Genomic DNA, 16,582 nt, shown 5'->3' with positions numbered 1-16,582 from the left:
GTTAAGTATATGTAGACTGTAAACTGTTTTCACTTGTAAAAATAGCGTTTCTGCAGTTGGGCAAGATATTGTAATGAAGTTACTCTTTGCTAAATAGAATATTTTGTGACTAGAAAATATATTTTAGAGTTTTGGTCTGATATTTAATGAATATTAATAAAAATTTGAAAGTTAATTTAGTTCCTTCATACTAAAGTCAGTCATAGAATGAGGGCAACTGAGGATAAGCCTGAAGAAGAAAACATGGTTTCTGTAGCTTTCTTTTATTGTGACAAATCTTGACATAAACTTGACACCTGTTAAATGTTGATTGCCTAGTGTGAATATATTGCCTAGGTGCAACACTTCTGTAATAGCAGTTCTGCGGTATAGTAGCACTGCTGCTGTCTGTGTGGTAAATATTCCAGAACAAGTCCCATCTCTTACCTGTAACTGCTGCCCCTACCCGCATATCTAGTTTAAAGTATCCTTAAGAGGTGGCATATGCTACTTGATAAATTGGCTTGTTAATAGAGAAAGAGTACTGCAGACTCTACTTTCTCCAGAGACCAGCAAATAATTTCTGCAATATTCTCAGTTTCCAGTGACCTATTTTTGAAAATGCTGTATAATTCCAAAACAAAAAGCACTCGCATGTACACTAATGTAGGCAAAACTCCTCTTACTAGAGGAGTGCAATTATGTAAGCAGGGACTATTTGCCACGTCGCTGGAGACTAGAGAATTAACGTGCTGTTCTTGGCATGTTGTCTGCCATGTGTTGCAAACCTTTTTCAGGGCAGGGAAATGTGCTACTTTTGTGTAAAAAGGCCAGTGTTCATTTTCTATCTTAATTCCTCATACATAATAGGGAAACAACAGCTTTAATCCCCTCTACCTGTTCTGTACTCCATATACTGTAAGTGTGAAAAATATGTTGTATTTTTGTGAAAGCAATGATGGAATTTCTGTGTTAAAGGTAAAATAAATTTTACTTATGGATCCATTAATTTTCTGTATCATACCAAGTTGCTTATAGAGTGCTGTTGTGGCAAAAATCTAAGCAAGAAGTATTCTTTATGACCTGGATGCTAAGCTGCCTTTTTTTTTTCCCCACATCTCTAAGATGTCATACCTGCTGTCTGTGTTTCTTAAGTATAACAAATATTAGTAAGATTCAAAACCAAGATGGTTAAGGAAAGAATATGCTTTAGAGGCAGTATTTTAGATCATGGAGAAGTGGGGGGACCGGAAGGAAGTTAGGTGAAGCTTTAGTTGTGAACTTCGTTCAGTGATTTCTTTCATGATAAATCCACTGTAAATGCCCTCTCTTTTTTTTCTTCCAAAGGTGCAGGTAGGCTGCAGTTGGCTACAGGACGTGTAGCAGAGTAGCATTTTGATGAAGAATTAGTTACAGATAGAGTTGGCCAACATTAAATGCTCAGCTTTTGTTAACTTTATCTTACATTTAATGCTGATTAAACCCTTCAGTGCTGAAGATGGTTTAGATAGTCTGCTTTGCTTTTCTGCAAGTTGGTAAGAGAACTTGACTACTGGTGAAAGCAGCATGCCATGCACTTTTTCATTTACAGCTTTCAGCCTAACGTTTGTTTGGGTTTTTTTTAACCTTTACAATACCTGTCCCTCAGTTTGAGTTTCATCTTTTCCACTGAGCATTCAGTAACATCAGTATGTTCTGCCTAGAGCAAGGCTTATATTATGAAAGGCAAATATATACATGCACAGGCATTTGGGTAGTTAGGAAAATAGGTAGGAGAAGTTAACTGAGATGCAAGATACTAAGGAATAAATTGTACAACAGTTGGAAGAGTGAAGTGTATGTTTAATACTAGATTTGATTAGTAAAGTGAAGGAGGAAAGATAGCAAGAGAAAAGATAGGTGTCATAATTCTTAATTTTCTTGAAGGAACTGGTGAAAGCTGTTCCTCAGAAATTAATAGCAGCCATATAAATATAAGGAAGAAAAACTAATTTTGCCAAGGAGTTGATGGCATCAAAGGAGAAGAGATAGATTTTTATTGCTGTCAAGGGGAAGTAGGACTTGAAGGGATCTCAATAGGATCTCTTATACCTGTATAATATCTATTTCATTTTTATCAACCTTCAGAAATCCTCCAATGTTGGTGACTCTGCTGTCCCTGAAGGTGTATATCAGAGCTTTGCTATTCTTACTGTCTACGTGTTTGTGTTTTTTGGGTTTTTTTTTTCCCTAGTATGTACCCTTGCTATAATCTTCTTGTAAGTTAAACCTATTGCTACATGCTGTATTGAACACAGAATAGTAAGAGAGGTTCAGGATGGAGGGGATCTTAGGAGGTCTCTAATCAAACCTTGTGCTCAAAGTAGGGTCAGCTATGAGGTGAGACTAGGTTGCTCAAGGCTTTATCCAGTCCATTCCTGTAAAGCTTTAAGGATGGAGACTAAGCAATGTCTTTGGCGTCCCTATTCCACTGCATGATTCTCCTCATGGTGAAGAAGCTTTTCCTTTTATATCTAGTTTGAATTTCTCTAGTTTCAACTTAGGTCCGTTGTGTTTCATACTCCTGCCATGCACTACTGTGAAGAGCCTGGCTCCACCTTCTTCATAGCTTCCCCATGAGTATGGGAAAGCTGCTTTTAGGTCCTCCCAGGGCCATCTCATCTCCAACTTGAGGAATCCTCATCTTTTCCTCACAGGACAAGTGCTTCAGTCTCTCTTCATCTTGGTGGCCTTCTGCCGAACTTACTCCACTTTACTGATGCATTGAGGGGCCTAGGCTGGGTGTATTACTTTGGATATGCTCTAACAAGTGCTGGAATAGATACCTTGGTCTAGTGGCTGTGCTTCTGCTAATACAGCCCAGGCTCATGTTGTCTATCCTTGCTGCAAGGGAACATTGCTAGCTCATATTTGGCTTGCTCTCTACCAAGACCTGAGGTAATTTTCAGTTGCTCCCCAGCCTGTGTTGTTTATTCCTGCCAAGCTGCAGAGCTTTGCATTTGTCCTTGTTGAATGGTGAAAGATTCCTGTTTGCCCATTCCTTGAGCATGTGTACGTACCTCTGAATGGCAGCCTCATGCATATTGGCTGGTTCTCCCAGTTTAGTGTCATCTGCAAACTATATGTGAGCATATAAAAAGAGAATTTCTGTTATCTTCTCTTGAAACTTTTGCAAGCATCATCATGCCTGCTATCAGTCTTGTGTTTGTTGAAACAGTCCATTTTTTTCAATTTTCTGATGTCAGTCATGGTTTCTAAACTTCTGATGTTACTACTGGTCTCTTCTAGTCTACCCTTTTTTTGACTTTCAGTGTCCAAAGCTGGATGCATTATTTCACCTGGAATGTTTCATGCCAGTGTGAAATTTTCCTTTTTGCTACAAAATAAGCTTGACATATTCAACTGTGATCTATTGTAACTCCTTGATCCTATGATATGGAACCTGTTCCAAAGCCAGATGTTTCCTATTGTGCAGTTGATTATTGCTTCCTTTGAACTTCATGGTACTTATTGAATTGCATCCTATTATTTTTATTTCTCATCATATAATGTAAACTCTCCTCAAATAATCTTGCAGTCTCTACTAGTTTGTTGTCATCTGTGACATTAATAAGCTTCCACTATGTTCTGTGATCTAAGACACTCCACATGAAACTATCAAGTAAAACTGGGCGCAGACAAATACCTGAAAAAAATTTTACTTGAAAAATCTTTTCTCTTCACAGTGGGTCATTGAACCAGCTGATTTTATATGCATTGTATTGTTTTTTTAGAATATTTGTGAAAATTTCATGTGAGGAGCAGTGCAGCTGCAGGGATTTCCACCCCTCCCCGCCATGTGAACTCTATGAGAACAAGTGCAACAGAAGATAATGCTGACGTTATTCCTTATTTACGAGATACTGCCTTTAGTCTAGTGGAAGGCAGGGCAGAAGACTCAATAATTGAGAGGAGAGTGATTTGTGATTGCTGATCTTAGAATTATGGAGGGAGAAGGTGGATATTTGGGCTGTGCTTTATAGTAATGGATATTAGCTTTGAGGAATCCCCAGTAAAGCCTGTTTTGAGTATTTGTTACTCATACCCTGGCCCCAAAACCTATGAAATACTACCTTCTTTTTGACTTCTGACCACATCTTTAGTTTATCCTTTGAAAATGTAAAGCTTGCCAGCACTTCTTGCTTGTCTTCTGCAACAGTGAAGGAAGGGATCTGGCCTTTCTCCCTCAAGGAGAGCAGAGACATGACAGTTGGGCAGTGTGCAGAAATGTATGATTGAACTGCTTTTATTTTTATTTTTTCAAAAAGGGAATAGTGAAAGTACAAGTAATATTGGCTAAAATAAAAGTCCTTCTTTAGTGTGACTTTTATCTTACTATTAATGTGAAGTGCTTTTTGGGTTTTTCATAAAGCATATGCAGTTTGGATTATTTCTAATATAACTAACTGCTCTTTACTAAATTGCTATTTCTTTCTGCCCTTGTAGTTCAATTAGTATCTGAATTTGGAACATATGGAATGCAGGAGAAATACTGTAATAATATCTGTTTATTACAGAAACTTGTAATTCCTTTAATTATTCCAGAAAAGATACAATGCCATTATTTCTCAGTGCTATATTTTATGATGATAATGATTTAGACTGAAACAAATTTTACCATGTTAATATGTTTTTACAGTCTGTTACACTTTAAATATATCTTTTTATTTAGGGTATTCTCTTGGTTTATGATATTACCAATGGCCAGAGTTTTGACAATTTAGAAGACTGGTATAACGTGGTAAAAAAAGTGAATGAAGAATCAGAAACACAGCCACTTGTGGCCTTGGTTGGAAATAAAAGTAAGTTATTCATATTTAAAAATTAATTGAAATACTCTGAATGTTGCTCTATTGAAGAAATGGCACAGGTCATATACCTTTAGTAAAATGAAACTGAATATTGTCTTGTGTGTTGTTGTGTACAGATGATATTTGGGTGTACCTCGGGATTCTTGTTGTGGGTGGTTAGGTTGAGGGGCTTGCTGCATCATGCTTTGCCTAGCCTGCCTCCCTGTTTTCTTTTCTTGAAGAGCTATCTCTCACCCGTGTTTGAATTTGATAGGGCCTCAGGGTATAGCCATAGCATGCATCTAGAACAGAGAACTGGGAAACATTCCTGGATCTAATGACGGGTATATTTCATGGTTCTGTATGTCCAGACACTGCTAAATTCACTGCTGGTATATATTATTTAACTAAACTAAGCACTACGCATAGTACTTATGAGTTGCTTATTAGGCTTTTTTTGCCTGTTATCTGTAGTTCTGCATGTGAGGTTACTTAATTCCTGTTGTTTTGGGATTTTTTTTTAACCTGTCCTCTTTTTGGTCATGTAACTGTTTTCTTCTGGCCACCAGAATATGCCACTTTAAGTAACCATCACCTAGTTAGTTTCCTAATTAGATGGTTTCCAATTTCCCTCATTTCCAGCTAAGAAATCTTACAGAAACACCTTTATTAGTATACCTGAGGTCTTGATCCTAGCTCTCTTACCCTTTTTCTATTGAAGATGATAAAAGCAACATAAAGCCATTTCAGAAAGTGGTGGAAGCAGATACAGAATATTTTAACAATGTATATATATTTACTTGAACAACAAAAAACAGATATTTTTTTGACTTTCCAAGTAATTTGTGTCTGTATCACAATGTCTGAATCATGAAGAAACGCGAAAAAAAGACCTCATTCAGCCAGTTAGTGTTGTTTAAAAGCATTTGAAAACAATGTAGAGACATCACTTTGATTCAGAACCATTAACTGTAATGTTGCTACTGTGATGCTGCAGAATTTTATGATATTAATTATGAAAGATTACTTATTTTCTGGGAAGAAAGCAGAGAAGCTCTTGGAGTAAAATAGCACTTCTGAAAGTATAATTTAAACAGTGTTGTACTCTGGCAGACCAGAGTTAATAGTACAGATTCTGTTGAAATTAAAATGAGAAATATTTTTCACTGGTTTATATTTTGCCCCAAAATTGGACTTCCTAGCTGAAATTCTGCAAATCTTAGGTAGTATTTATGGTAAGATGCACTTTAACATAGGAATAAATAACATTCTTTTGCTGGAATGACACCATAGAAGTAGAAAATCAGACACTAGTTTCCATTTGAAGGAGTTTTATTTCTGTTATATACCTTAAATATATATCTTTTTCTCATATACATACCTGCAGTTCTTTAATATCAAGTATTTTCTTGGGAGCATCTGCAAACAGGTTCTAGTTTTGTAGGTGAGTTTTCAATTAAAGACTGACAAAGGGCTTTAATTTTATGAAAATAGCAGTTGAAGGAACAGTGTGTTTGCTAGCTTGTTTTCCTTCAGAAGCTGCATGTAAAGAAAAATTACAAACTGTTGCTTTCATGTGATCCTAAGGATGTTTGTTGTTATTGTTGCACATGTCGAGCATGCAGGAGTTGCTGTTTACAGAGGTCTTTTTTCACTTTATTTTTATTTCAGCATGATAAAAATTGAGCCTTTAGAAGTGTATTGCTTTTCTGAATTCTATAATAGGAGAAGAATATCTAGGAGGGCTTCTACCCCAATACCTTAATGGCCTGCGAGAGGTAACTGTAGTCAGGCTTCTATTGTTACATAAATAGAAAACAAGGTAAGTATTCATATAGAAGCATGGTGTTGACTCTTGCATATTATGAAAGGATAAAGCTACCAGTAATAACAAGTTCTTCAGCTGGAATCACTGTGTTCAGAATAGCTCAACTTCTTTGCTCAGTAAGTGACAAGACACTTGTATGCAACGCAAGAGCAATAATAGGTTTAAAGCCAAGAAAAGCCATTTGATGAACTTATTTGACCTCATGCATCGTACAGGAGAAATACTACAGTCAGTAGTTTCTGTCTCAGGATTGTACTTGGCTTTTGAGCTATACATGTCTTTTAGGAAAATACCTGGGTGTGCTCTATTAAAGACTAGAAACATCTATATCATGGCAAGTTATTCTAACACTTTTTCTGATAAAAAATTGCCGGGAATGCAGTTATTTTCATTCATAGTAACTGGGAAGCATTGGACCAGTATTTAGACAACTGGGTAAGAATTTGGAAGTCCAGCTGAAACCATCCATTTTACAGCCTTGGCCTAAATTTAGTGCTGCTCTCTTAAGTAGACTTTGCTTGAGCTTAGGCATTCATTTGTCCATTTTCACTTCCTAATACTGAATAAAATGTGTACTTTTCCATTTTGGGGTACATACACCTGGGATCTCTGCTGTAATGCTTTAGAGCACAGCTACTAGCTGTTAAATTATCTATAAAACTGCATGATTTATTAGTGGTTTTTTTGTATCAATTTGTAGTCATTCTATTAAATGTGTTGTTTGCAGGAATTTCTTCAGTATTCCACCAAACTTGAAGAAATTGTTCAGTGCTGTTTTAAAATGAATCAGTGCTAGTTTTGACTACTCTATTTTATTGTACATTGCAATAGATTAGAAGCATGAACACAGTAAGCTACTGTGTCTGTTTAAAGCATGATAATGAACTTTACAGTGGGGGCAATTTATTAAAGTGTCCTGTTCTGATTTTAAGAGTTTTAAGATTTAGTCATGAAACATTGAAGCTTTCTATGTAGAAAATACCTTTCCAATCAGTCTCTAGTCTTTCATCCATCAGAAATTTATTTGAAAATAATAAGAATAGTATGAATTGAGATCTCCTAAATTCTGGACCTTCCCCCCCCTCCCCCCCCCCCCCCATTTTTTTTCTTTTTTTTTTTTTTTTTTTCTTCAGGACTAGCTAAAATGAAGGACTGTCATTGACCACTAATTTATTAAAAATAATTGGGAGAACAAGAGCTTCAGAGACGTAGTCTTCCTTTGTGAAAGCAGTACTTTATTTAAGGTGACTGTCTTCCTCCTGGGTGCTTAGTTTTATTTTTCATTCTTTCTTTATTCCCATACATTTATTTTTTTTTTTTTTTGTACATAGCCTGGCCTACACATTTGGTCAGAGAGAGTAGAAAACTGATTTGAGTCAAGATCTTGCCCAGTTCTGCCTCATGCACTCAAGTTTGACTATCAGTTAATTCTCTGTCTTTTCCCATATATTTTTGTCTGTGCATTTGGTAAACAGCAAAAGGAATTGTAAAATTGAATGTAGAATTTTTCTTTTTCATATTAATTGTAAGTCATAAGGTCTTAATAATCCTAAAATTTACAGTTGGTGTTGAATCTTAAATTTAGTTTTTTTGTAACTTTGTGGTATTTTAATCTTATTTTAGACAAAGTATATTTGAAATGTGCTTATTTCTCTGTTGTTAACACGGCTTCATTTGCACCAAAAATAGGAGAGTAAACCTTATGAAGATTGACAAAGACTTTTGAATTTCATTGCAGTAACTTAAAACTTCTATAGATATGTTGCTGTCAAATACTTTGACTTATATTGTATAGTATAAATGAAACTATAGTTACCAAGTGAATGAATTGTGTTTTGTGCACTTAGTATCTTTGCTTAAATTTGGTATTGACAAAGTTCAGTAATTGCAATGGATCACACTAGTTGTTAGTGTGAATTAGAGAGGTTTTACTGTGTTTTGTATGACTGATGTGGTTTTTTTTCCTTTCTACCTTGACTACTTTATATATTTTCCTCTGCACTAATCCGTAAGTATGCTCCTCAAGTGTCGTACCAACATTTTCAGTGGATATATTGCAAACAAAAATTAACCCAGATTGCATGGGAGCTACACTTATTTTGATTTATAGCTACCAAGATGGTCTTAGGGCGGTGGTTATCTGTAGCTTATATAGGGGGTAGGAATTATCAGGTACCAGTGTATAGTGGATGGATGAATGATTGTTCTTAGAGATATTAACCAGATCCACTCTTCAATAAAGACTAATAACTCAGATTGTTAAACAGTATTCATGACAGATGAGGGCACAGAGGAGAATGCATCAACACTAATTAAGAATGTTGACTGTTTGTTCGTCTTAGCCGTGATTAATTGATCTTGGAGTGCTATCTCTGAACAGGAAGTGGTGTGCTGTTACATTGTGAAGTTTAAAGGTTACATTTTAGTGTACCCTTTAACTTGCCTTTACATACAACGTAAAATGTTTTTACCTATCTTATCTGAACACAGAAAGAAACATTTTCCAGCCCAGATGCGAATGAATGTTTGGCATACTGTGTACTAATGTGAATCTGGCTGGTAACAGGACATACCCAGTCTGCTTTTGGACTCTGTTACTGCCTTATATACTTAGTCTTCCCAGTTGTACTCAGAAAATATCTTCATTAATACTGGTTTTGAGATTCTGGCTTATTAAAATTCAGAACTACATGTTCATTCTCTTGTCCCTCCCAACCTTCCCCAGCTGTTTTCTCTTCTTGTTCCCTGTGGGCTTGCACTTGTTAGGTCCTTCACCTGTAATTAAGACAAGTGTTGAGCAGCAAATGCAAAGACCCCTGTTCTTTTGAGTCTTATTGATTAATCTAAGGTTCCTGCGTGCCTGACAGCAGATCCAGTCACCTGAGCCTCACACAAGCTCCTGGGATGGGAGGGTAAACTACATGTAGAGACTCCTTTAAAAAGAAAACCTTGTCCTGTGCTACGGTCAATTTACCAACTAATTTGAATAAATGTAGAATGCTACCCTGTTTTAAAATATGTATAGAATGTTTGTTTCAACAAACTTGTAAGATTAATAGAAAATTGCAGTCTTATGGATTTGTGTGTTTCAATGGTCGGGTAACTTTTTTTAATAATTATTTTTAACAAATGTAAATTAATGAAAGGGAAAATCACAGGTGAAAATGATCTTTTATTTACCATAATAATATATTTCAAACCTAGTGTCTGAATGTGCTCTATTATTTTAGGGATGGAAGCAACGTAGAAACATACATTTTTGAGTGAGAAAATTACCTTGCTTGTCTGAGGAAAGCATCTGTCTGGCAAGGTTTTGATCCTAAATCATGCTTGGCTTAATATTGATGGTGCTGGCTATGATCACTGCCAAAGTGACCTATTTATGTCTGTTAAATTGCCACGTGGGTAGGTCTATTAAACTATGTTATATGCCACACAGAGATATGTAAATGGAGCCTGAGCCTCAAGTATTGTTCTTTATAAAGTAGCTGAGCTCACAGAAGATTATACGGAACAAAAGAAGGAAGATTTATTGCTGTTGTGTAATATTTACTTAAACATATTCCATTGGCTGAGAAGGGAAAACACCTGGCAGGATAGATCACAAGGATATGGGCATATGTACTCCATTCAGGCCCCAACCTTCATTTAGTCTTGCTGTGATAAATGTATCTGTTGCATCTGGTTGCAAATCAGCCCATGTTTTACTTGGACCCTTCTTTCAGAATCCTTCATAAAATGATCTCTTGGATGGCAAGTCACAGTGGACACAGCGCTTGCTAAATCACCTGGTTAAAAGCAGACTTTTAGACTTCTGATTTTCTTCCAGTGCTGCAGCCATTAGTGGAGCATGTATACAGGATAGGTTTTGATGGTGGCTCTCAAAAGCCAAGTATCCAGTGCCAGAGTACTAAATAAAAATAAAATAAAAAGAAGAGGAAATTTTTTCTGTCCTGCTGAAAAGATAATTAATAATCGTTATCAAAATTGCTGCCCTGCCTGTCTTAAGACCAGTTTCTGATACTCAGCACAGATAGGATTAACTATTAGTGAGCTTGCTTTTTGATTTGTGTTCTGCTGCAGCATGGGATTGAGTACAGGGATGAAGCTGAATAATATATACGTCTTGCACACAGAAGATATATTACTGTTACACCACTTGTCTGAGTTTGACATTTGTGCAGCTAGACGAGACCTGATACAAAGAGGTGTAATTCTGTGAAAATAAATGAATTTGCATTCATTTGAACAAGGCAGATTAGATACTGTACAAACTGTTTGCTGAAATTAATGTTTTCTTATGCAGATCATATGGTGCTTTAAACAGAAATTGAGGATAGTTATGAACTAGTCCAACTGATAAGTAGTTTTTATGTTATGCTTTTTTATTTTAGTGACGATGAGTAACCTGGTTTCTTCTTCCTGCACTTAAAATCTTGAGGCTGGACTTCAGTTTTTTATTTGCACACATAAGTTTTGCCTGTTAAGACCAAGTTCAAGGACCTGACAGAATACTGTTAGTGTAGTTGAACTCAAATGCCAATATGACAGAGGTGCCAGTAAATAATATATTCTCATTCACTACTGGTTATGCTTTTATTCACAAAAATCTTTAAAGATGTCATTGAAAAACTGAAGTAGAAGTAAACCATTTAAATACAAAGGTTAGAACAGTGTATGTATCCTATTTTAATAATAATCCCCAAATGAAATGCTGAGAGATCTCTTAATGTTTCCATGGATTTTGTCTGTAGTTTATTTAGCAATGTAGACATACGTCTAATAAAAAAGATGCTGCATAAACCATAGTCCAGGCTGAATGTGCTTCTGTTTTTGGTTTAGGTAGAAATGTTTTTTCTGGCTGCGTCCTTCATACTTGGGTCTTCTTACAACAAATGGAAAGCCCTTAATTGTGCCTAAGGGAATAGTTAATCTACGGTGGACATATGGTGGACAAAAGCTGAGTCTAGTAAATGAAAAAAATTATAAACAGAGAATGTGTGAATGTCTGCACAGTCTGAGTCATGGGAGATATGGTACTGTTGGATTGTAGCTTATTTTAAATTAATTTTCTGTTCTTTTCTATTAGTATATTAATAGAAGTCAGTGCAGCATAATATATATAGTTTTAAAAACCAATCAATTTCGTGTCTATTTTGTTGGATTGAAAAAAAAAAACAAACCCAACACATTTTTAAGACAGGACAAAATTTCTTTGCAAGTTGTCCTGCTCCCACCTTTGCCATATGACATAAATGCAATCTGATTTCATTAGTGAAGTGCTCTGAAATTTTTAAAAGTTAAAACATTTGATTGGGGGCAGTTAATCAGTGTTAACCCTGAGCAGCTCTTGGGCTTTATGGATTCAAGCATTATATGTGGTTGCACTGCTCCAGCAAAAGGTTAAGTATTAATGGAAAATGTTCACAGCTCTTTTACTCAAAGAAAACATGTTACTTGTAAGTTTTCTTTTGATTTTACTTTTACAGTTACATTGAATGTCTTCATTCATTTAGCCATCCATAAAGCAAATATTGTTGCACATGCAGTGGATAATAAGTCTTTTTAGGACTACTTGTGTGGTATGTCACAGATCATTAACTGCAAGTAACCACCTGACTTGAGGGAAGTCTGGAAGCATCATTACAGTGAAATAAGCTTTTATTTCTGTATCACTGCAGCACATTGATTTGTAGGAATGTCTCCATTAGCTACTGTGGAAATATATTCTCATATATTATTATTGAAGTTGATGAGAGAGGATAACCAAATTTCAAGTGTGAATAGGGCGTTAGTATTAGTATTTTGGACAAAGTGGGGAAAAAGAGAAGTGCTATTGTAGCATTATTTTCTATTTAAAAACTAGGTAAGTCAGTAGATTAATCTTTTTGTAATGCTTCACAGTTTCAGTCAGACACATAGTAACAGTTATGCAGTATTTATGTGTACACTGCAACTTCAACTGAAATGCATGTAGTTGAGTTTGTTTACAGGCAGAAAGCGTAGAAGTTTCTTCCTAATCAGCAGGGAAAACTTAAGCTTTTTCTATTTATTTCAATGAACCAGAAACGTTAAAGATTTTTATTGGAAGTAGCCGGTAATTATTTCAGCTCAATTTAGAGGATGGATGATAGCCTGTGTTAATATGGGGAATAATAATAATAGATGACCTCCATTAATATGATTAATAGGAGTTTGTAGTATGAAAAGTGCAATTTGAAACATTGTCCTGAAAATATTTTAGAAAATTTGAAGTTCTTACAGAGATTCAAGTTAGGATAATACTGTAGGATTATCTTGCTATGTTGTTGTCGGATCCTGTAGGAGTAAAATACAATAGAAGATGGATAAATGAGTAGAGTGTTCAAATCAGCCTCTCTTAGTGGTATACTATGAACTGTGTGCATGCAGACTTAAGAATGAAGAGGAAAAAATATGGGGAATGCATTATATGTATATTTTAAAATTGTGTAATTGTAGGACATTATAATGTTTATTGAGGATTTGCAAGAGAAGCAGAAATTAATGGTGCTTTTTCAAGTTTAGTCCACAATTGTAGCTTCGTATAGTTGATGTAATAAGACATTCTGAGTTTATGATTCCCATTTCAATATAAGAGCATGTATACTCTGTTAAATGTGTGGCACTTTTGATAGATCTTTAAGCATATTAATGTCTTAATGACATTAGCACCTCTTGTTATGAATTCTTCATTGTTCCAATATTTGAGGTGGTACATCTTGAGGTTCTGAAAGAGCTGCCATTTCTTTCAGCTGTCTACTTTTATAGCTCAGTTTTTTTTGAGGGGAGGAAAAAAAGATATTTGAAAAAAGGTATTTAATTATTTGTCTGTGTAATACGAGACTGTGAAGATGTTACTATGGGAGTAACTGCTAGACCAGTATCAAACTTTGTTTGATCTTAATAGTTCACTGAGATAAACCAGGTAGTTTAAATGCAGACAGCGTTGTTATTGCTGTTATTTACACTCTGTGCTTTCAGCCCTCATGATATGGAGGACAGCCTTAAAATACGTTTGTTGTTTTCAAGAGACAGATCTAAGATTCTCTAGTACCAAAAAATGAATGTTAAAAATCAATTAAGATTTGCTGAAACATGTTGCTTAAGGAGGTGGACTACAGTGGTGATGAATGGTAAATTAGAAATCTACTTGCATTATTTAAAATAAGGTCTTACAAGAGGAGGGCTTTATGTACATTGTACATAGTTTCTATTTAAAAACCACTGAGTTCCCTATGAAATTTTCATGATATATTTTAGTTTTTTAAATATTTTTTTTTCAGAAGTAGTGCTTTCAGAGTTTTCTTTCCCTTGTTTAACAATGCACCATATAGTTTTCTGGATATGAGAAGGGAATTATAAGTATGTAACTTCTGCTGAACCTTTTCAGGTTTCATTTCATTCCATCCATTTGTCCTTTGACACTCTGACCAGAAGGAGTAACCATCCCATCTCATCCAGATTAGTATTTTTAACAAAATTTTTTACAACTGTAAAATGAGTTATATCACATTTGCCATACCACATTCTTTTGTTTAGTGTGGGGAATCACTGACCATAAGATAAAAATTTTGGCTGTTTACACAGGTGTAAATATAGAGCACATTTAGTGATTTCAGATGAGCTGCTCCAAGTTTACTCTGTTGTTTTCATGACTAGCCCCTGAATTAGAATATTCTTTTGGATTACTTTTTTTATATATATGTACCATGTGGTCTTTCTTTTGTGGTGAGTGTTGTCCAATATGTTTATTTAAATATGTGTGATAATATGAATATATCGTACTCATATAATATTAGTATATCATGGTAGAATTCATTAAAGTTTTGAAATATATGTATGGAAAGAGGAACATTACCTTTTTCTGACTTTGACTAGAGAACTCATTCCCAAGTTTTCTGACATAATGCCATTTGGAAACTGCCATCAGGATCATTGTCCTTTTGATTGAGATGCTAAATTAAAAAAAAAAAGCTGCAGACTAAATGGTTGAATGGAACACAGAGAATAGTAAAATGTCTTCAGACTTACTTTTGAAAAATACTGGGATATAATCATTATATTTATTGAGGGCATCTTCAAGTTTAAAATGGTAGATTTTGCAACCTTAAGCATTTTTTGTGGTAGATACTTTAAAATGGAGGCTGGAATGAATAAGTTTTTTACAGATAGTGTACCTTTTATACTGCGGAAAGAGAGACTCTCAGTTACTAAGAACTTACTTTATACATTTACAGGAGAAGTTTGAAAAGTAATTTTCTGTAGGCGTGCAGAAGGAAGAAAGCAGTGTGTAGGAGTTGGTCAGGCTGTTAAGTTGAACTGCTTCAAAAATACTTTTATGTTCTGCTGCACACATAGAAAATGGTGGTGTTTTGGAGTCTACTTCTCAGTCCCCCTTCAAAACCATTACAGAAAAGCTTGAAGTATTTTAGTTTGTATAGGTGCCACTGCTGTGTCTCATGGGAAATGTAGTGCTGATGCTTCTCTTCCCATTATCCTATGGTCTGCTCCTGACACTATGGATATAAAGGCTGGTTTTATTTTTCCCTTTATGTCTTCCCTGATGTATCATATCCTCTTAGGTATGACAGAACTTTGAGAGTAATGCGTTATGGATACTGTCCAACTTGCAAATCCAAACTTGTGAGAAAATAACAGTATGAGACAAATAACCCCCCCTGTCATTAGGCACCATACTGATCTTTCTGAATCAAATTGTTCTGTTCTCATGGTTGGAATTTTTTTAGGGAGTTAGTTCTATGTGGAAAAAGGAACCTTTTTGAGCAGAAAAAGCAGTTTTCAGTGTAATTAAAAAAACCCTGGTAGTTCTGACTGATGATTCTGGACTAGCCAACAGTAGAGAGTTTCCAGAGTTTTTGGTTTTGATCCACTGTTCAATTCTAAGAATACTGTTGTGGTAGCTTATTTTAGTAACATTACCTTGTACTTGCAGATAATAGAGGCAAAAAAGCCTAGTCTGGTTATGTTGCAATTCTGTGAGGTTAAAAATGGTTCTGTATGAAGAATATTGAGAATTCTTTCACAACAATATTCAGTAAACAATGCTGTAAAGAAATTTTCTAGAAAGCACTTCATAAAGTTGTGAAATATGGAATACAAGTTCAGGCTGTAGAAAGGTTCTGAGTTTTCCTAAAAGTTACTTGTTATATTCTTTACTCAGTTCTTGTCACGCTACAGTAAATGTAATTTTCTACAGCACTAGTGATGTCTATCAGGAAGAATTACTGAAAATATATGTAGACTTGGTAATGTTTGAGTTTACATGTTTTTATTTTTAATGTGAAGGGGTTTTATTTCTGAAGTTTCTCAAGCTACACAGTAGAAATACAGGAAATGAGGTAATGAAAGAATAAAGAACAGTTGTTGCAGAGATCTCTATTGCCAGCTATTGCATTGCCCAATTAATAATTAACAGTTTTCTTAGGCTGGCTTTTAAAAGTACATATGTTACGATGACCTCCTCTTACACTGTAATTTTTGCAGTTTCATTCTGGGAATGGTGTATCCGAAAGGTTTTTAGAGAATAGTTACTGGTGTAGTTGCATGTTTAAGTGGTTGATCACTAGGGCAATAATGCTGGTTTCTGAGCACAGCCAGTACTTTTTCCAGCTGCTTTATAGTGATATCTTGAAGCTTAAAATGTAATCTATATGGGTAAGCCACAAAAGCCACTATATATTAAAGCAGACTCTGACAGTAAATCAAAATTGAACAGCTGGCAACACTACTAAAGTCATAAACTTATTTATTAAAAAAACTAAACAGAATTATATTAAAAAGAGAGGAATATGCTCTACAGACCAGTGGATATAGCTTAAAACCTGGAAAGTGCTGCAGATTAAGGGCCCAATTTATGAACATCTGTTCTGGCAGTTTCTGTGAGATTCTCATGTTCTTTACAATA

The 16,582-nt window shown here is 35.2% G+C and overlaps 1 protein-coding gene across 2 annotated transcripts in view; it reads left to right on the top strand.

The window, feature by feature from the left end:
• Positions 1 to 16,582, top strand: part of RAB28 (RAB28, member RAS oncogene family) — a 66,093-nt gene that overhangs the window by 17,109 nt on the left and 32,402 nt on the right. For both annotated transcript variants that reach the window (XM_040594140.1, XM_040594148.1), the window contains exon 4: positions 4,691 to 4,820. In XM_040594140.1, the coding sequence (XP_040450074.1) occupies positions 4,691 to 4,820 (130 nt within the window). The remainder of the gene's footprint in view (positions 1 to 4,690; positions 4,821 to 16,582) is intronic.

This window comes from Falco naumanni, chromosome 1, assembly GCF_017639655.2.
Source record: "Falco naumanni isolate bFalNau1 chromosome 1, bFalNau1.pat, whole genome shotgun sequence".
Classification (NCBI taxonomy): domain Eukaryota; kingdom Metazoa; phylum Chordata; class Aves; order Falconiformes; family Falconidae; genus Falco; species Falco naumanni.
The sequence above is the reverse complement of the archived record's forward strand: the minus strand, read 5'-3'. Positions and strand labels throughout refer to the sequence as shown.